Raw genomic sequence first — 21,027 nt, 5'->3', positions numbered from 1 at the left:
GTACACACCCCTTAGAAAAAAAAAATTTTTTGGCTTTCTGGTTTGTTTAGTTATGTCCAGTGTGAAACTAAATCAAGCCAAATAGCAAATGAACCAAAGGTATTAATTTTGTTCTAGTTCAGACTTGAGAAACAGACTAATAGGCTTGAAAGTGTGCTAAGGGTAAATAGGCAGCAGAATGACCTTCATTTCAATTCTCACCTTTGGGTTTACTCTTCACTCGTAGATGAGCTGAAGTCCATTCTTCTCCCACCACAAAGGCCACAACACCCGACTCCTCAGGTGTTGTCATGGTAAGTGTCAGGTGATGCTCATGACCACAACAGCTCATCTGATTCATTTCGTTTTCCTGCAGAACAGTGGAGTCGAGCCACCACACTCCATCAGTGACATCACTACGTGAAAGCTCGCACACAAAATGAGCATCTTCTCCTGCAGTTACAGTCAGGTCCTGTAGCTCTCGCACAATTCTCACACGCTCTAAGAGATAAAAGTTTGGTAGAAAATCCTTTAACATGGTGATGGAATGTGCTTAAAATCTTTTTTTTTTTTTGCTTTTGCTAATAAAACATTTGCCATTTACCAATCACTCTAAGGTGTGCTGATGTCATCTTGCCCCTTGTGCTACATGTGTAAACACCAGCATCCTCAGACCTCAGCTTCCTGATCTCAAGTTCCCGCGTTGAGCCCTTTTGGTGGAGAGTAAATCGGCCACCTTGTGTGATCTGCTGTGAGTCTTTTTTCCAAGCCACTGGTGCATTTGGACTTGACAGCAAACAGCGGAACACCACCGAGTTTCCCTCCATGGCCTCCTGGTCCTGTAGTTCTTTCTCAAAGAACACAGAGGCTGCAGCTGTACGTAAAGAAGTGTCATGAAAAAGGGTTTAAATACAGGATCTTAGTTCGTTCTAGGATCTTAGAAGGTCATTGATTTTTTTTCTTAATTTGAGTGATATATGCAGCAAAGGTTTTACACTTTTTAATAGCAATTTCAGATTTACAAACCCGATTCCAAAAAAGTTGGGACACTGAATAAAATGTAAATAAAGACAGAATGCAATGATTTGCAAATCTTTTTTGACATATGGCCCGTTCTATAATTTCGGGTACATTTCAAGTGTCGACTCTGCTAGTCATCGTCAACTCTGTTATCGTTAAACTGGGCAATCCATTAACAGAATTGATGATAACAGAGTTGACATTTTCCACCATTTTGTGTCTTAACTCCACATGCTAACCTCAAACTAGCTACCACATGGCATGTATAAAAACAGAATTTTATGAATTTTAATCATATTTTTGTTTTTTGTTTTTAAAATGAGTGAGAGATTCGCTCCAATATCACAATAAGAGATTTGACAAATAATTAATCTACTGTTGGTGTAAAAGCCTCAACATTTTGTTCAAATTAATGAGAGAAGAAACAGAACACACCTGACTGCCTTTCTGAAGTTTCCCGCCAGAGGAAGTGATATCACTCGGTGCAGGTGTCATGGGTATTAAAAGTGTTTGTGGATTTTATGCAGTTTTATAACAGAGTTAACAGAGTTGACAAGAACAGTGGGACAGATACAAATATATATATTTTTATTTCTGAAATTTCACATAATACAGAAAATAGACTTTCTATGTAATTGATTTTATAACAGTTAATTGAATAAGACCCAAAAAACAGATTGTTAGACTGAATCACTTCCTGTTTGTTGGAGTTGAATGGATGAATCAGGAGTCAAAGACAGCCAATAATGTGGGGGGAGGGGTCTCATCTCATTATCTGTAGCCGCTTTATCCTGTTCTACAGGGTCGCAGGCGAGCTGGAGCCTATCCCAGCTGACTACGGGCGAAAGGCGAAGTACACCCTGGACAAGTCGCCAGGTCATCACAGGGCTGACACATAGACACAGACAACCATTCACACTCACATTCACACCTACGCTCAATTTAGAGTCACCAGTTAACCTAACCTGCATGTCTTTGGACTGTGGGGAAAACCGGAGCACCCGGAGGAAACCCACATGGACACGGGGAGAACATGCAAACTCTGCACAGAAAGGCCCTCGCTGGCCACGGGGCTCGAACCCAGACCTTCTTGCTGTGAGGCGACAGCGCTAACCACTACACCACCGTGCTGCCCGTGGGGGGAGGGGTGGGAGTAATTTAGTTAATGTTTTATGGATAAATTGGGTCTAAAATGTACATCAAGCATTGCTATTTGTGAAAGTTTGTCATAATTTGCATTACTGTTCAAAACTGATTCAATAAAGATTTATTTTGTGGAAAATAACAAAAGGTTTATCTTGGAGATGTGAAATGTACCCCAAATTCTAGAATGACCCATGTATTCAGTTGTATACAATACAAAGACAAGAAATTTAATGTTCAAACTGATAAACTGTACTGTTTTTTGTAAATATTGACTCATTCTGAATTTCATGCCTGCAACACGTTCCAAAAATATTGGGATGGGGCAACAAAAGACTGCAAACGTTGTGGAATGCTCAAAAACATCTTTTTGGTACATTCTACAGGTAAACAGGTTAATTAGTAATTGGAAAGACTCAGTCATTCACAAGCAAGGATGGGGTCAGGTTCATCACTTTGTGTAAACTGCACAGGCAAATAGTCCAACAGTTTAAGAACAACTTTTCTCAATGTACAATTGAAGATAATTTAGGGATTTCACCATTGTCAAGCCATAATACCTTCAAAAGGTTCAGAGACTCCAGAGGAATCTCTGCATGTAAAGGGTAAGGCCAAAAACAAACACTGAACACCCATGACCTTTGACTGCTCAGGCAGCATTGAATTAAAAACTGACATAACTGTATAAAGGACATTACTAAATGGGCTTTGGAACACTTCAGAAAGATGTTGACATTACACTCAGTTCATCGCTGAATCTACTACGCAAAGAGAAAACCAAATACCAACAACATCCAGAAATACCACCAAATTTTCTGGGCCCAAGCTCATCTGAGATGGACTGACGCAAAGTGGAAAAGTGTGCTGTGGTCTAACAAGTCCAAATTTTTAATTGTTTCTGGAAATCATGGACATTGTGTCTTCCAGGCTCAAGAGGAAAAAGACTATCCAGATTGTTACCAGCACAAGGTTCAAAAGCCAGGATCTGTGATGGTACGGGGTGTGTTAGTGCCCATGGCAGAGGTAACTTGCACGTCTGTGAAGGCTCATTAATGCTGAAAGGTACATACAGGTTTTACAGCAGCATATGCTACATCTAGACAATGTCTTTTTCAGGGATGTCTCTGCTTATTCCAGCAAGACACTCTGTTGTAACACTGCACGTGTTACAACAGCATGGCTTTGTAGTAAAAGAGTGCAGGTGCTAAACTGGCCTGCCTGCCTCCCATTGAAAATGTGTAGTGCATTATGAAGTGCAAAATATGACAACAGACACTCTAGACTGTTGAACAACTGAGGTCATATATCAAACAAGAATGGGAAAGAATTTCAGTTTCAGATCTTCAACAATTGTCCTCAGTGTCAAAAATGTCCTCAGTTCTCAAACGCTTACTGAGTGCTGTTAAAAGAAAAGATGACGTAATACAGCGGTAAACATGCCCGTTGTCCCAACTTTTGGAACGTGGTGCAGGCATCAGAATTCAGAATGAGTGTATATTTACAAAAAATAATAAAGTTGATCAGTTTGAATATTAAAAATATTGTCTTTGTACTGTATTCAATTAAATATAGGTTGAAAATTATTTGCAAATCATTGCATTTGGGTTTTATTTATGTTTTACAGAGTGTCCCAATTTTTTTTTTTTTTTGGAAGTTGGGGTTGTAAAAAAATCTGTTTATGAATTTATATATATGAATAGGAAAGTATAAATTGATTGGAAAAGCTAGTAGTAATATCTGTGAGCTGCGAGATAATTTGTACATGAAATGTTTTCCTTTCCCTGTCTGGAAAAGACAAGGAAAGCCACACAACTTCTGCTAACAAATGGAATTCTGACAGTGGTACGCTTACAGACCTGTATATGTTAGTAACTAATCGTCAACAGTCCAACATGGTGGTCAGGTCTCCAATTTCAAGATATCTACACATATTGTACCTGATTAAAGGTAAACCACCTTTCAGATTTTTCAAGTGTAGGTCATAAAAATAATTTTCCCCAACACCCAGTTATTTTTGTTTAGTGGACCGAAAGCTACTGAATTCGAATCACAGACTTCCAATTTTATTAGTTTTTTAAAATAGAACAATTACCAAATTTAGAGCCACGTGGCGCTAAACTTGCCACTATTTTTTCCTGCTTCACTATGACCCAATTCAAGATACTATGTCTTGCATCATGTGGTGGGCTTTCCCCGTTCACGCAAGGCATTGTGGGATACAAATTTGAAACAGGAGAGAAAAATAGGTACCTTATGGGTACATGTGGCCACTGCTTATAAATAAAATTGTTTTCTGAAACCATGTCCATACAGTAAATATAGCATACAGTGGGGCAAAAAAGTATTTAGTCAGCCACCAATTGTGCAAGTTCTCCCACTTAAAAAGATGAGAGAGGCCTGTAATTTTCATCATAGGTACACTTCAACTATGAGAGACAGAATGGGGGGAAAGAATCCAGGAAATCACATTATAGGATTTTTAATGAATTAATTGGTAAATTCCTCGGTAAAATAAGTATTTGGTCACCTACAAACAAGCAAGATTTCTGGCTCTCACAGACCTGTAACAACTTCTTTAAGAGGCTCCTCTGTCCTCCACTCGTTACCTGTATTAATGGCACCTGTTTGAACTCGTTATCAGTATAAAAGACACCTGCCCACAACCTCAAACAGTCACACTCCAAACTCCACTATGGCCAAGACCAAAGAGCTGTCAAAGGACACCAGAAACAAAATTGTAGACCTGCACCAGGCTGGGAAGACTGAATCTGCAATAGGTAAGCAGCTTGGTGTGAAGAAATCAACTGTGGGAGCAATTATTAGAAAATGGAAGACATACAAGACCACTGATAATCTCCCTCGATCTGGGGCTCCACGCAAGATCTCACCCCGTGGGGTCAAAATGATCACAAGAACGGTGAGCAAAAATCCCAGAACCACACGGGGGGACCTAGTGAATGACCTGCAGAGAGCTGGGACCAAAGTAACAAAGGCTACCATCAGTAACACACTACGCCGCCAGGGACTCAAATCCTGCAGTGCCAGACGTGTCCCTCTGCTTAAGCCAGTACATGTCCAGGCCCGTCTGAAGTTTGCTAGAGAGCGTTTGGATGATCCAGAAGAGGATTGGGAGAATGTCATATGGTCAGATGAAACCAAAATAGAACTTTTTGGTAAAAACTCAACTTGTCGTGTTTGGAGGAGAAAGAATGCTGAGTTGCATCCAAAGAACACCATACCTACTGTGAAGCATGGGGGTGGAAACATCATGCTTTGGGGCTGTTTTTCTGCAAAGGGACCAGGACGACTGATCCGTGTAAAGGAAAGAATGAATGGGGCCATGTATCGTGAGATTTTGAGTGAAAACCTCCTTCCATCAGCAAGGGCATTGAAGATGAAATGTGGCTGGGTCTTTCAGCATGACAATGATCCCAAACACACCGCCCGGGCAACGAAGGAGTGGCTTCGTAAGAAGCATTTCAAGGTCCTGGAGTGGCCTAGCCAGTCTCCAGATCTCAACCCCATAGAAAATCTTTGGAGGGAGTTGAAAGTCCATGTTGCCCAGCGACAGCCCCAAAACATCACTGCTCTAGAGGAGATCTGCATGGAGGAATGGGCCAAAATACCAGCAACAGTGTGTGAAAACCTTGTGAAGACTTACAGAAAACGTTTGACCTCGGTCACTGCCAACAAAGGGTATATAACAAAGTATTGAGATGAACTTTTGTTATTGACCAAATACTTATTTTCCACCATAATTTGCAAATAAATTCTTTAAAAATCAGACAATGTGATTTTCTGGATTTTTTTTTCTCATTCTGTCTCTCATAGTTGAAGTGTACCTATGATGAAAATTACAGGCCTCTCTCATCTTTTTAAATGGGAGAACTTGCACAATTGGTGACTGACTAAATACTTTTTTGCCCCACTGTATATATATTTACTTCTTGAGGCAGTAGCCACAAAATGAACAATTTAAAAATCACAGAAGTAAAATATACCAAGTGTCTGCACTTTAAATTGTTTTACTCTTACCTCTTACAGCTTTTGTAACTGAAACATCCAAACCAAGGCTGACATACACACGCTGCCACCATGACCCAAACCATGACCCAAACTCTTATTTCCCGGAAATGGCCCGGCGCTAGAGCTCAGTGGTCTCAATACCCTTTTTGACAACTTCCTGTAACAACTCGGAAGTGCGTCACATCTACATCACACATGGGACCACTGGCCGAAGAAGGCAAGGAAAGGGGGACGACCCGGAGTATATTTTAAAATAGGAACTCACTTTCCCTTGGTAATAAGCATAAACATGTCTAAAAGCGATTTCTTTAGTCTAGTCCATTTATTTCGAATGGTGAACCGAATTGTATACACTCACCAGCCATTTTAATAGGAACACCTGTATGTGCACGCACAGTTTGCGATTGTTACACTGATTCTTACATTCTTACAACACGATGACATAGTGGCTACCGCCTTTATGTGAGGCAGTAGCCACAAAAATGGAGGACGTGAGTGTGCTAATGAAACGTGGAAGACCGACTACAGTAACGGAAAGAAAGCGAGAATAAAAGACATTACGTTGTGATGAACTAAATTCCGTTGTACATTTGTGCAGTGACAATAAAGGCATTCTATTCTATTCTATTCTATTCTATTCTATTTCATGCACATTATTTGCTTTAATCCCCTCAAATTAAATAACTTCCCAGCCACAGAATGGCCTGATATTTTGTGAGATATTACAGAAATAAACATATATCACAATCACCACATTTCAGAGGGAACTAAATTTCACTGATTTTATGAAATCGAAAGGCTGTTTAGCTTTAAGACCTTAAGAGTGTGTATAAATATTTTAAAAAGCTTCAAGGTTGATTGATTGCCAATTATAATGTTATTTCAAGCCATTTTAATAACATTACTCTCTTTTGAGAGTAATGTTATTAAAATGGCTTGAAATAACATAAGAGCATTTCTTTAACAAAGAAATGCTCTTTTCAGCGATATTCCATTTACTACATTATGAAGTAGATGTGTTCAGATATGCATAATGAGTAATGAATATGGAATAATGAATGAGATATGCGATAAATATACCTGCATTTATAAAATTAATACCTTCTCATTTAGGAGCTCAAACAGGTTGCACTGGACCTACCCCTGACATTAACTTCAGCTGTTGTCTTTTGGTCTCCGATAACACAGGTATACTCCCCAACATCCATCGGCAGCACGTTCCGGATGTGTAACTCGGCAATTAACCCGTCCTGCTTCATCTTGTATTTAGATCCGTTACTAAGCTCCTGTTCATCTTTCCACCACTGCGCAGGTACCCCAGGTTTAGAAAGCTCGCAGTGCAGGACTATGATCCCTCCTTCTGGAGCCTCCTGGCTCATTAGATTTTGTCTGAATGTGACCTGAGCAGCTAAACAACCAAAAAGAGTATAAGAAGAGGCAAAACATTCACTAAAATGATAATAAAAGCTTGAGAAGACCTCATCTTACCAAAAACATTAATGTTGGCTTTAGTACTCTGATCCCCACAAATGCAACTATACACTCCACTGTCTTCTGGCATTGCTTTTTTGATTATTAGCTCCATTGTAGTGTCTTGGTGTATAATTTGGTATTTGAGTCCAGACTTGAGCAGTTCCTTCCCTTTTTTCCATTGAACAGGAACACCAGCTTTGGAGAGCTCACAATGCAGGCGTACATTGCTCTCCTCTTCAGCGTCTTGGTTTTTTAACTTCACTTTAAAGATAATGGGTGGAACTGGAAATAGTAGCCAAAAGAAGAAAAGAAACTTTGAGAGACTTAGCTTAGTGTTCTAATTTATAGCCATGCATAGCCTCAGAGCACAAAATGCAGATTTACATGCACTGCAAAGGAAAGCATGTTGCCATAGCATGCAAAGCAAGAGCCTTCAAAAGCCATCTGTGCTAGCTAATCGTGCACACCACTGAGAAACCTTACCCCGAACAGTAAGCTCAGCGGTCGACTCAGAATCCTTGGTTTTACATGAATAGTATCCAGCATCACTTTCCTCAATATTATGTATGATAAGTGTGGCAGTTTTTCCATCTTGCTTAATCTCATATTTATCTCCTGCCTTCAGAATAACTCTTCCTTTCCTCCAGTCCACTGGAGCACCAGGTTTTGAGAGCTCACAACTAAACCTGGCAGTTCCCCCTTCTTTGGAAACTTCATTTTGGAGCTCTCGTTTGAATGTGACTGGTAGAGCTACAAACCCATAGAAATATGATATATCCATGTGAAAGAATATGAAAGAATGAATAAAGTAATATATTTTTATTGTATATCCTGGTGCGACTGCAGCAGAACCTACCCCGAACTTTAATTTCTGAGGTAGTCTTTTGGTCCCCAACTGTGCAGCTGTATACACCAGCATCCTCACATCCAACATTCCTAATAACCATCTCAACAGTCTTTCCCTCAGTCTTCATGTGGTATTTTTCACCCCCAGTCAGCTTCTCCTGACCTTTCCACCATTTCACCAATGCTCCCGGTTTGGAAAGTTCACAACATAAAGTGACACTCTTGCCTTCCACTGTTTCTTGGTTTCTCAGGTTTTGTTTGAAAATCACTGGTAAAGCTGAGAACATGCAAATTATACATGTGATATCAGAAGAACATTTGTCAACATGTCTGTGGAATGAGGCGGTATCCTGATATACGTGGCTTCATACCTTTTATTTTAACTGTAGCACTGGATTTCTGATCTGGACATACACAAGTGTACACACCACTATCTTCAGGTACTACTTTTCTGATGACCAGCTCCATTTTTGTGGCCATTTGTCTCATCTGGTATTTCTCCCCAGGCTTAAGGAGTTCTTCTCCTCTCCACCACTCTACCTGAGCTCCAGACTTTGAGAGTTCACAACGCAAATTGACATTGTTCCCTTCTTCAGCTTCTTGGTTCTTCAGTTCTTGCTTGAACATGATTGGCAGAGCTACACAAAACAATAGTTTATATCTACAGGAAATCTGCTTTTATGCATTAAATATTGCCCCATGTGGGGGTATAACATGTTTGGGTATCAACTGATAATAAGTGGGCAGTCTTTCCTACCATTGACTTTGATGTATGCATCAGTACTCTGCTCTCCACAAACACAGCGATACACTCCACTATCTTCTGGTTGTGCTTTCCTTATTAAAACTTCTACTGTTGCATCCTTTTTTCTCAGCTGATACCTCTCCCCAGTTCTTAACATTTCATTTCCCTTCCACCACTCCACATGTACTCCAGCTTTGGAAAGTTCACATTGCAAACTGATGCTGTTTCCTTCTTGAGCCTCCTGGTTCTTCAGAACATTTTTGAAGGCAGCAGGAAGTGCTACAAAAAGCCATGGAAATTGTTGGGTTTCAGCATATTCCAGCATAAGTATTACAAGGAGTACAAGAAGATATGAGTAAATAAAGTGTGGATTCAGATATTTTGATTTTTATTTAGTCATGTTTTCTTAAAGAAACTTTTACCAGACAACTGAAAGTGATTGGGCTGAGTGTTGTCCTCCAAGCAACAACGGAACTATCTGTGAAGGTAAATTTATGACTGTAGAAATAAGATGAATCTCCAAAACTGGGTTAAATACACCAATCAGCCATAACATTAAAAAACACTGACAGGTGAAGTGAATAACATTGATTATCTCATTACAGTGGCGCTTGTCAAGGGGTGAGATATATTAGGCAGCAAGACAACAGTCAGTTCTCAAAGTTGATGTGTTGGAAGCAAGAAAAATGGGCGAGTGCAAGGATCTGAGCAACTTTGACAAATTGTGATGGCTCGATGACTGGGTCTGAGCATCTCCAAAATGACACATCTTGTGGGGTGTTCCCAGTATGCAGTGGTTAGTACCTATCAAAAGTGGTCCAAGGAAGGACAACTGGTGAACCAGTGACAGGGTCATGGGTGTTGAAGGCTCATTGATTGGCATGGGGCATGAAGGCTAGCCCATATGGTCCAATCCCACAGAAGAGCTACTGTAGCACAAACTGGTGAAAATTTTAATGCTGACACCTTTCTGTTTTAGCCAGCTTTAACTTTTTCAGCAGTTTGTGCTGCAGTAGCTCTTCTGTGGGATTGAACCATATGGGCTAGCTTTTGTACCCCATAGGAGTCAATGAGCCTTCAACACCAATGACCCTGTTGCTGGTTCACTGGTTGTCCTTCCTTGGACCCAGGGGTTAAATTGGGCCGGGGCTGAGCCCTGGCACATAAGCTCGGAGCGGATGGCATATGATCACGCACACATCAAAAGCAACAAACCCTTTTCACGATTTTCAGTTCTGAATAATTAAATATCGTTTTATTAATCAATAAACCCATGACTTTTATGAGATAGATCATAGTTTTCCTGATAACAAGACGACCTGTCAAAGCTATTTAGAACAGAACTTGCGATCAGAGATTCTGGTTTCTGGAACACTGCGTGGGTTGCCAATTCCGCTTTTTATAAGCGACTTTGGGGTTTCTTTTTTTGTGAGCTCGCTTTAAAAAAAATCAGAAGTCATGGTTTGCGGGTTTTTGGGCTTGTGTTTCAGCGTTGTGACTTGTTTATAATTTTCTCCGTACACCGTCTCCCCTTTTACCTGCATACGATCCTAATCCATCAGAGGTGCTTGAACGAACTGTCTGTGCATTTGGCGAGTTCAATTTCCATAGTCCCCAGTTATCGACAGAAATTAGCCAGGGGGAAGGGGGAGATGTCAGTTAAAGTTAGCTACTGAGATTGACCAAAAGTTGAGCCTAACGTTGCCTCAAGTTAGCTACCTTTGGCAAACATAAACAAAACACTCGTCTTGTGCTCTAGTCATTATCATATTTTTTATTATTAAAAACAAAATATCAAATAATACTGAAGAGGGGAAAAAATAATACTGATCTAAATATGTTGTGTTTTTATTTTTAGACAGTATGTGTTTAGCAAAACTTTTGCTGCATTCAAATGATTGTGCTTCTATTTTGCTGCTATAATATGCTCATCTTATGTATGTTCTAGACAATACAAAAAGCACCACATGCCAAATAAATAATTGAATACATAATAATAACAATAATAATAAATGCTTCCAATGTTATAGTGTTGTTTGTATTTGGTTGCATTCACTGCATGAATATATTTGATTGACAATTTGACTGACAGTGTTTTGGCATATTTAACATTTATCCTCCAAAATAAATCAACTGTTTTGGTTTAAGATTGTGCAAGCCTTCAAATTTTCTCACTGAACATTTCTCCTTCACATTTTTCACCTGTAGGCATGTGACAAGATTTAACATGATATTGCTCAACCTACCTCTGTAAAGTCAGCTAACAACTTATTAAAATGCACCAGAATTCAGCAAATAACATGTATGATAATAATAAACTTCTGGGGGAGGACCCCCAGACCCCCCACTAATCATTTTCTTCAAACCAATGTACAACAACCTGTACAATCTGTTACATTGGCCAACCAATCTACATTCAAACTGCCATAATGTGTAGGGGGGCACTACAAGACACACATAGGCCTACAACACACAGATAAGGTGTATATCTCTGTGCAATATGATATGGTTATCAAATTAGAGGGTTATTTTCCAAAAAGTATATTGGGGCAGGGCGGCGGGGGCAGGGGCGGGTACGAGGCAGAGCCCCCCCCCCCCCCCCCCCCCCCCACATAACCAATCCCAATTTAACCCCTGCTTGGACCACTTTTGGTAGGTACTAACCACTGCATACCGGGAACACCCCACAAGATGTGCTATTTTGGAGATGCTCAGACCCAGTCATCTCGCCATCACAATCTGGCCCTTTTCAAAGTCACTCAGATCCTTATGCTTGCCCACTTTTCCTGCTTCCAACACATCATATTCAAGAATGTCTGTTCTCTTGCTGCCTAATATATCCCACCCCTTGACAAGTGCCATTGTAACAACATAATCAATGTAATTTACTTTACCTGTACGTGTTTTTAATTTTTTGGCTGATTGGTGTATGAGCTTATGGAGAGAGGTTCAAATGTGATATTCTGGTGCTCCAAATCTTATGGTGGATCATGGAATCTTCAACAGAAGTTCTTCTGTTGCTAGTTATATATGGCATGTAACTGTCCAAGTTCTGCATACAGTTGTGTGCAACACAGGTTCTAGATAGCTATTGCGCAATCCGTATTGTGCCTTATGCATCTTACCTTGCACAGTAAGTTCAGCTGTTGATTGTGCGTCTTTGGTTTTACAATTATAGTTTCCAGAATCACATTCTTCCAGGTTGCTTATTTCCAGTTTGTTTAACCTTCCTTCCAGCCTCATCTTGTACTTCTCTCCTGGTTTTAAAATAACTCTTCCCTTTCTCCATTCTACTGGAGCACTAGGTTTGGACAGTTCACAGATGAACACAGCCATGTCCCCTTCTTTACAAACCTGATCCTGGAGCTCCCGTTTGAAAGTAATCAGAAGCGCTTTGGCAACAGAAACAAACTGTTTCAATCCAACACTGTAAAATTACAGAATGTGTATTCAACCGATTGAAGCAAACCTTTAGTGAATACCTGTGATTTTCACCTCTGCGGAGCTTTTGGTGTTTCCTGTATCACAACTGTACATTCCAGCATCGTTAGGAAGAACATTTGTGATTTCCATCTCAGCAATCCTGCCGTTTTGTCTCATCTGATACCTCCCACCTGGCATCAAATGTTCTTCACCTTTCCACCATTCCACAGGCACACCAGCTTTAGAGAGCTCACATCTTAGTACAACATTGCTTCCTTCTAAAGCTTCTTGGTTCTTCAAGTTTTGCTTGAAAGTAGCAGCCACACCTCCAAAAACACAAATCAAGCCATGTAAGTAAGTGGTGTAATTGTCATACATGGGCAACATAAAACTGACTAATAAAACTGAGGAATAACTGACTTTCTTACCAACAATTTTGATCATTGCTTTGGTCTTCTGGTTTCCACATATGCATCTGTAGACTCCGCTGTCTGCAGGCACAGTGTCACAGATGATAAGTTCATGTTTTGCATCTCTTTCTCTCATCTGATACTTTTGTCCAGGTTGGAGAAGCTCTTCTCCATTCCACCATTCCACTGGAACACCAGCTTTGGACAGTTCACAGTGCAAGGTCATGGTCTTGCCCTCCTCAGCAACCTGGTTTGTTAGCTTCGCTGTGAAGCTGATCGGTTGCTCTACAGAAAGCAATTCAGCACAATAACAAAAGCATTAACTACAGTCATACCCTGACAATCCACCAATCAAGAAGAAAGTGAAGATCTGGTGAAATTTTGTGATACTTACTGCTAACAGTAACCCTAGCTGATGTCTGGACATTGCCACATGAGCAGCTGTATATCTCACTGTCCTCACATATCAAATTGAAAATCTTGAGCTCTGACACGCAACTTCTTTGGCGTATCCGGTACTTTTCTCCAGACTTGAGCAACTCTTGGCCCTTCCTCCATTCGACAGGAAGTCCAGGTTTGGATACCTCACAGTGCAAGGTGACACTGTTTCCTTCTTCAACTACTTGAGATTTAAGCTTCTGTTTGAAGGTAATGGGTTGAGCTAGGGAAACAACAGCTTCTGTTTGTCTTCTACTAATTATAACACAAATGCTATTAATAATGTAAATTTTTTTGTCAAAATGTCCAAAAACATGGTCAACCTTTTATCTGAATTGTGGCTTTGGTCCTTTGGTCAGTACACACACAGCTGTATGTTCCACTGTCCTCTGGCAGTGGATTCCTAATTACAAGCTCCTGTATGGATACTATTTGTCGCATCTGATACTTCATCCCAGGACTGAGAACTTCATTGTTCCTCATCCACTCTACTGGTACTCCAGCTTTGGAGAGCTCACAGCGTAATGTCACGGCCATGCCCTCCTCTGATTCTTGATTTTTAAGTTCTTTGGTGAATGTGATGGGAATAGCTGCCAACAAGAATAGTAGATATTACCCTACTGTCTTGCAATAAAACGAAAAATAGCTTTGCGTGAAATAGTTTGTATTTATCATATCTTACCATGAACTGTAACAGTGCCCATGGTCCGCTGGTTTCTACAAATGCACGTGTAAGTCCCTGAGTCCTCAAGTTTCACATTGTGGATTGTAAGAGAAAGATAATTTTTCCTTTGCTTCATTAGGTATTTCTCTCCTGACCTGAGTGTTTCGGCTCCTTTGCGCCACAAATACTGAACACCAGGTAGAGAGAATTCACAGAACAGTGTCACACTACTTCCCTCATCAGCCTCTTGGTTATGAAGCTGCCTCGTAAACTCAGCAGGCACAGCTAATAATGATGAAACAGAAAACAGATTCAGAGTAAAGATTAACTGGATTCTTTGAAAGTTTTAGTCCATGGAAATGTCTGAAAACATTGCTAATTTGTAAAACATGAGTCGTGTTAGCATTCAAGTGATGCCAGGTATGGTATTTTGACTAACGTAATCTAGACCACCAATAACTTGAATGGCATGGTGGTGTAATGGTTAGCACTGTTGTCTCACAGCAAAAAAGTCCTGGGTTCAAGCCCAGTGACTGACGGGGGCCTTTCTGTGTGGAGCTTGTATGTTCTCCCCGTGTCTGTGCAGGTTTGCTCCGGTTTCCCCCAAAGACACGCAGTTAGGCTAACTGGCTGCTCTAAATTGTCCATTGATCAAGCTTGGAGAGGGATGGGCTCTGCCAAGTTTAAATGCCATAGACACACCAATGATGGACTGTTAAAAATATCATCAGTGATACCCCTATGGCCCTTGCTTGCTTTGAGATGAAGAATATCTCATAACCTATTCTTTATATTTTTTCCAGTTGTACTATTGTATTGGTGTCCATAACTCTAAAGGACAAGTTTAAAAGCTGTGGAACCCCTGGGATTCTTCAAACAGCTGGTTTAACAAGATCTGTAGAATCTCTGGAAGTATCTGGCCTCAAAATACTGTATGCATTACAGAATTGACATTCTCACAATTACACCATTATTAACAATGAGTTTTAGTGTTGCATGAAGCTCTACATACCTTTAACAGTCACTGTGGCCTTGGTGCTGATGGATCCTGCATTACACTCATACACTCCTGCATCAGTGTCCTTAACTTCTCGAATGGTCAACCTGGCCTCACTTCCAGAGCGAGTCATGAAATAGCTGGAGGAATTCCACATTAAGCAACTATCCTTATACCACAGGATATGGCATGGTTTTGAGGTCTTGCATAACAGATTTAAATTTCCTCCCTCAATAGCTTCAGTGTCCTCTAATGGTTTGATAATTGTTGGGCGTCTTTCTGAAAAAAGTCAAAATTCAGTATATCAACCTCAACACTGAACATTGTTCACTTTAAGTTTATTTTGTCTAACTGCTGCTTTACAGTGTCCAATTTCCTCGTGATAATGTGTCACAGGGCGGCACGGTGGTGTAGTGGTTAGCGCTGTCGCCTCACAGCAAGAAGGTCCTGGGTTCGAGCCCCGGGGCTGGCGAGGGCCTTTCTGTGTGGAGTTTGCATGTTCTCCCCGTGTCCGCGTGGGTTTCCTCCGGGTGCTCCGGTTTCCCCCACAGTCCAAAGACATGCAGGTTAGGTTAACTGGTGACTCTAAATTGACCGTAGGTGTGAATGTGAGTATGAATGGTTGTCTGTGTCTATGTGTCAGCCCTGTGATGACCTGGCGACTTGTCCAGGGTGTACCCCGCCTTTCGCCCGTAGTCAGCTGGGATAGGCTCCAGCTTGCCTGCGACCCTGTAGAAGGATAAAGCGGCTAGAGATAATGAGATGAGATGAGATGAGATAATGTGTCACAGACAAAAATCAGAAATTTCAAAGAAATTTATGGATCAGAATTTTGGAATAGGCGGCACGGTGGTGTAGTGGTTAGCGCTGTCGCCTCACAGCAAGAAGGTCCTGGGTTCGAGCCCTGGGGCCGGCGAGGGCCTTTCTGTGTGGAGTTTGCATGTTCTCCCCGTGTCCGTGTGGGTTTCCTCCGGGTGCTCCGGTTTCCCCCACAGTCCAAAGACATGCAGGTTAGGTTAACTGGTGACTCTAAATTGAGCGTAGGTGTGAATGTGAGTGTGAATGGTTGTCTGTGTCTATGTGTCAGCCCTGTGATGACCTGGCGACTTGTCCAGGGTGTACCCCGCCTTTCGCCCGTAGTCAGCTGGGATAGGCTCCAGCTTGCCTGCGACCCTGTAGAAGGATAAAGCGGCTAGAGATAATGAGATGAGATGAAAATTTTGGAATATGATATCCATCATTAGACAATCATCAGAGACCCTATCATGTAATCTGATATGGAAAATCTGTGAACATAACATAGATAGCACAGCCTACCACAGAATTGTGGTACTCTTACCTCTTACTAGCAGTGAAGCATAAGATCTCTTGTCCCCTGCTTCGAAAGATATTGTTCCTGTGTCTTTGCGTGCAAGCTGCTTGATGGTAAGAGTGTGGTAGCCACCACTGATCATTTGGATCTCATTTAAATCATTAGTATAAAGCAGAGTCTCATCAAGATACCATTTAACCTCAGTGAAGTCACTTGGGCAGATACGACACTTGAATACAGCAATGCCCCCTTCTAGACATTCAACATCCTCCAGTTCATCCAAGATAAGCACTTTCTGACCTGAAGGAGAGATCAGCAAGAATATAACGAGTGGTATATAGTGTTTATAAGGATTCCATATATGAGTGAGTGCTGAAAAGAAGGTTGCATATCAGTTTTACCTTGTACCGTAAGTAAAGCCCTGCTCTGCATTGTCCCAACATCACATGTGTACAAATCACTGTCACCCTTCTCAAGGTTGAATATGGTGAGTGAGAGGACAACACCTTTCTTCAACATCAGGTACTTCTGACTTGAGTTAAGCACCACCATGCCTTTTAACCAGGTCACCTTGGTGGCAGGTCTTTCAGTCTCACACTCCAGGACTACCATATTCTTTTCCTCTGTAGTTACATCTCTTAGCTCCTTAGCAAATGTGTGCTGTAAATCTGCAGGGGAGGAAAGGAGAGTTTTGGACATACAGTATATTATAAAATCTCAGTAAACAACTGCAGGATATGAATCAAACTTATTATTTCTATGATTATCTAATCATTTATTCAGTGCTGGCACTGTGATCTCTGTGCTCAGGTGATTTTAATGATTTCTACATAATTAGATTAGATTAGATAGATTAGATAAAACTTTACTGATCCCTTTGGGAGGGTTCCCTCAGGGAAATTAAGATTCCAGCAGCATCATTACAGATAAACAGAGAAAAGAAATAGAGAAAACTTCTAGATAAATTAAAATAAATTAAGTATTTACATATACAAATATAAAAGAATAAGATATGGGGAAGAGGGGGAGGGGGGAAGGGGGGAGAAGTGGAGTAAGTGTGTGTGTGTGTGGGGGGGGGAGCAGGAAAGATATTGCACATTATATTGCACATTGTCCAGTATTGCTTATTGTTAGGCTAGGCTACTGCTCCTTCCCGTCCTCTGTCCTCCTGTTACCCCTCCTCCCCCCCAGAGAGGAGTTGTACAGTCTGATGGCGTGAGGGACAAAGGAGTTTTTGAGTCTGTTCATCCTGCACTTGGGAAGGAGCATTCTGTCACTGAACAGGCTCCTCTGGTTGCTGATGACGGTGTGCAGAGGGTGACTGGCATTGTCCATGATGTTCAATAGTTTGTCCATAGACCTCTTCTCTGCCACCGTCACCAGAGAGTCCAGCTTCATGCCGACCACAGAGCCGGCCCGTCTGATCAGTTTGTCCAGCCTGGATGTGTCCTTCTTGGATGTGCTGCCCCCCCAGCACACCACGGTGTAAAACAGGACACTGGCGACCACAGACTGATAGAACATCCACAGGAGTTTCCTGCAGATGTTAAAGGACCGCAGCCTCCTAAGGAAGTATAGCCTGCTCTGTCCCTCCCTGTATAAGTGATTGGTGTTGCAAGTCCAGTCCAGCTTGCTGTCCAGCCACAATCCGAGGTACTTGTAGGAATCCACAGCCTCCACCTTGACTCCCTCGATCAGGACTGGTCGTGACCTTGGTCTGGACCTCCCAAAGTCAATGACCAGCTCCTTGGTCTTCGAGGTGTTGAGCTGCAGATGGTTCCTGTTGCACCACACAGCAAAGTCCCTCACCAGGCTCCTATACTCCTCCTCTCTGTCGTCACTGATATACCCCACAATGGCTGTGTCATCGGCAAACTTCTGAATGTGACACAGCTCCGAGTTGTAGCAGAAGTCCGCGGTGCACAGGGTGAAAAGAAGAGGGGCCAGCACCGTGCCCTGGGGTGCTCCGGTGCTGCTAATTACAGTGTCAGACGTGATGTCCTTCAGCCTGACATACTGCGGCCTGTCAGTGAGGTAGCTGGAGATCCAGGTGACCAGGCAGGGGTCCGCATCCTGTTCAGTTTGTCCTGAAGCAGTAGGGGCTGGATGGTGTTGAAGGCACTCGAGAAGTCCATGAAGAGGATCCTCACTGTGCCATTTCCCTTATCCAGATGCGAGTGGGCTCGGTGTAGCAGGTAGAAGATGGCGTCTTCCACACCAACACCTGCCCGGTACGCAAACTGCAGACAGTCCTGGGCATGTTGTACCTGCGGTCTGAGGAGGCTGAGGAAGAGCTGCTCCAACATCTTCATCAGATGTGAAGTGAGTGCCACTGGTCGGAAGTTGTTCAGCTCGCTGGGCCAATTCTTTTTGGGAACTGGAATGATGCATGATGTCTTCCAGAGGGTGGGCACTCTCCCCAGCTGCAGGCTGAGGTTGAAGATGTGTTAGAGTGGTTCACCCAGTTCAGCAGCACAGGTCTTCAGTAGTCATGGACACACCTTGTCCGGGCCTGCTGCTTTCCTGGGGTGAAGCTTCCTCAGTTGACCTCTGACCTGGTCTGCAGTAATGCATAGAGGAGTCTGTGTTGAGGTGGGGGAGGAGGGGGCTGCTGTGATGACTGGGGGGAGGTGTGTTGAGGGAAGAAGGAGAGATGGCTGCAGTGAAGGAGAGGGTGGGGGGGGACGTGGGCTGGTTGAACCGATTGAAGAAGTCATTCAACTCATTTGCCCTCTCCACTGTCCCCTCAATGACTCTGGTCTTTGCATTGTGGCCTGTGATGGTTTTCACACCTTCCCAGACCTCCCTCATGCTGTTCTCCTTCAGCTTCTGCTCCACCTTTCTCCTGTAGCTGTCCTTAGCTTCCCTCATGCAGCGTTTCACCTCCTGCTGTGCTGCTTTCATTGCCTCCCTATCCCTGCTCCTGAAGGTGGCCTTCTTCCTGTTGAGGACAGCTTTGACTTCCTGTGTTACCCATGGCTTGTTATTAGGGTAACACCGTACAGTCTTAGCGGGGGAGACCACGTCTGCACAGAAGTTGAGGTAATCTGTCAGACAGTGTGTCAGCCCCTCTATGTCCTCACAGTGTGGGCTAAGTAGCACATCCCAGTCCATGATGTCATAGCAGTCTCTGAAGGCATCTTCCATTTCAGGGAACCACCTCCTGATGGAGCTAGTTGTTTCAGGCTGCCTTTGAACTGGGGGGTGTATTTCTGCTGTAGAAGAACCAGGTTGCACCTACTTAGTCAATTTTGCATGCCCCTTGGCCAATGCATTTTGGTGTATGGTTTGTTTACCTACAGTATGTGCAGTTAGAATACAAACCAAAAAGCAAACAAATCAAAAGTACCACATTTTGCTCTGATTTGGACTCAGCAACAGGAATAGTAAGTGCCCTAAAAAGGCTATCTAATATCCTGATGTCAAATGACTTCATATATTTCATCATAACTTCACTTAGCTACAAATTGCACAATATGACATTACTGCACTTGCAGGAACAAGTCCATTTGATAATTACATCAACCAATAAGTAAGGCACTTACCTCTGACCTCTAACCTTGCCCTGGTGGCAATCCCGTCAGCCTCACAGCAGTACTCTCCAGAGTCCTTTACAGTTGCATTATGAATTACTAGTGTAACCAAATTGCCTTTTTGGATAATTTCATACTTAGAACTAGACCTGATCATCCGGCCATTTTTCAACCACTTGATGGTCACATCAGGTTTGGTAATCTCACAGCTAAGCTCTGGATCTTCTCCAGGTACTGCCTTAACACTTAGCATGTCCCTAAACACCCATACAGGCTTCTCTGAGAACAGATGACATAGAAGATTTGCTCAATTTTACATTTAACCAAAACAATATACTTTCCAAAAAATCAAGATGTACAATATACCTTTGACAAACAGCATGGTCCTGCAACTGAGATCCTTGATGGTAAAGACCACATCTCCAGCATCTGTAATCATAACCTCTTGGATGTTCATGGCATACTTGCGCCCCTGGTTAGCAACTTGGATTCGACAGTTGCTGATGATCAGCTGGCCATTCAGTATCCATGAGGGTTCATCGATGATGTCATGTGACAGAGTACATTCAAAACTGCAATAGTCCCCTTCAAAAACTGAAATTGTCCGCAACCGCTTGACAATGGTGATGTGCAGATCTAAAAAAAAAAAAGAGGGGGGGGGGGAGTCTGTTTGAATTACTAGAAATGTCATGTCTGTAGGTTGATTGTTCCAAAAACACATTCAGAGTTCAGATTGGACTTACCACGAATGACAAGCTTGGCTTTTGTTTGGCTAGTCCCGACATCACAAGAATATTCCCCAGCATCGTCTTTTGTGAGTTTGTGAATGATCAGAGATAATGACTTTCCCAGTTGATGAATTTCATATTTCTCACTGGCATTTTTGACCATACTGTCTTTCTTCCAAACAGGGGTCACTGCTTGCTTGGAGACTTCACACTGTAAACAAGCTTTGCCACGTTCCTCAGCCACAACATCTTCCAAAGATCTAAGAAACACTGCTGCCCTTTCTGAGCAA

The 21,027-nt window shown here is 42.2% G+C and overlaps 1 protein-coding gene across 1 annotated transcript in view; it reads right to left on the bottom strand.

The window, feature by feature from the left end:
* The window catches only part of obscna (obscurin, cytoskeletal calmodulin and titin-interacting RhoGEF a), a 107,705-nt gene that overhangs the window by 69,471 nt on the left and 17,207 nt on the right, over positions 1-21,027 (bottom strand). Inside the window, 19 exon segments of the mRNA XM_060932759.1 lie at positions 202-480; positions 641-853; positions 7,310-7,576; positions 7,657-7,923; positions 8,125-8,391; positions 8,498-8,764; positions 8,859-9,125; positions 9,245-9,511; positions 12,358-12,643; positions 12,728-12,981; positions 13,084-13,350; positions 13,827-14,093; positions 14,186-14,452; positions 15,180-15,443; positions 16,504-16,776; positions 16,878-17,144; positions 20,022-20,288; positions 20,376-20,645; positions 20,753-21,019. Of these exon segments, the coding sequence (XP_060788742.1) occupies positions 202-480; positions 641-853; positions 7,310-7,576; positions 7,657-7,923; positions 8,125-8,391; positions 8,498-8,764; positions 8,859-9,125; positions 9,245-9,511; positions 12,358-12,643; positions 12,728-12,981; positions 13,084-13,350; positions 13,827-14,093; positions 14,186-14,452; positions 15,180-15,443; positions 16,504-16,776; positions 16,878-17,144; positions 20,022-20,288; positions 20,376-20,645; positions 20,753-21,019 (5,043 nt within the window).

This window comes from Neoarius graeffei, chromosome 10 (genome assembly GCF_027579695.1).
Source record: "Neoarius graeffei isolate fNeoGra1 chromosome 10, fNeoGra1.pri, whole genome shotgun sequence".
NCBI lineage: Eukaryota > Metazoa > Chordata > Actinopteri > Siluriformes > Ariidae > Neoarius > Neoarius graeffei.
Note: the sequence above shows the minus strand (reverse complement) of the source record. Positions and strands in the feature narration are given on the sequence as shown.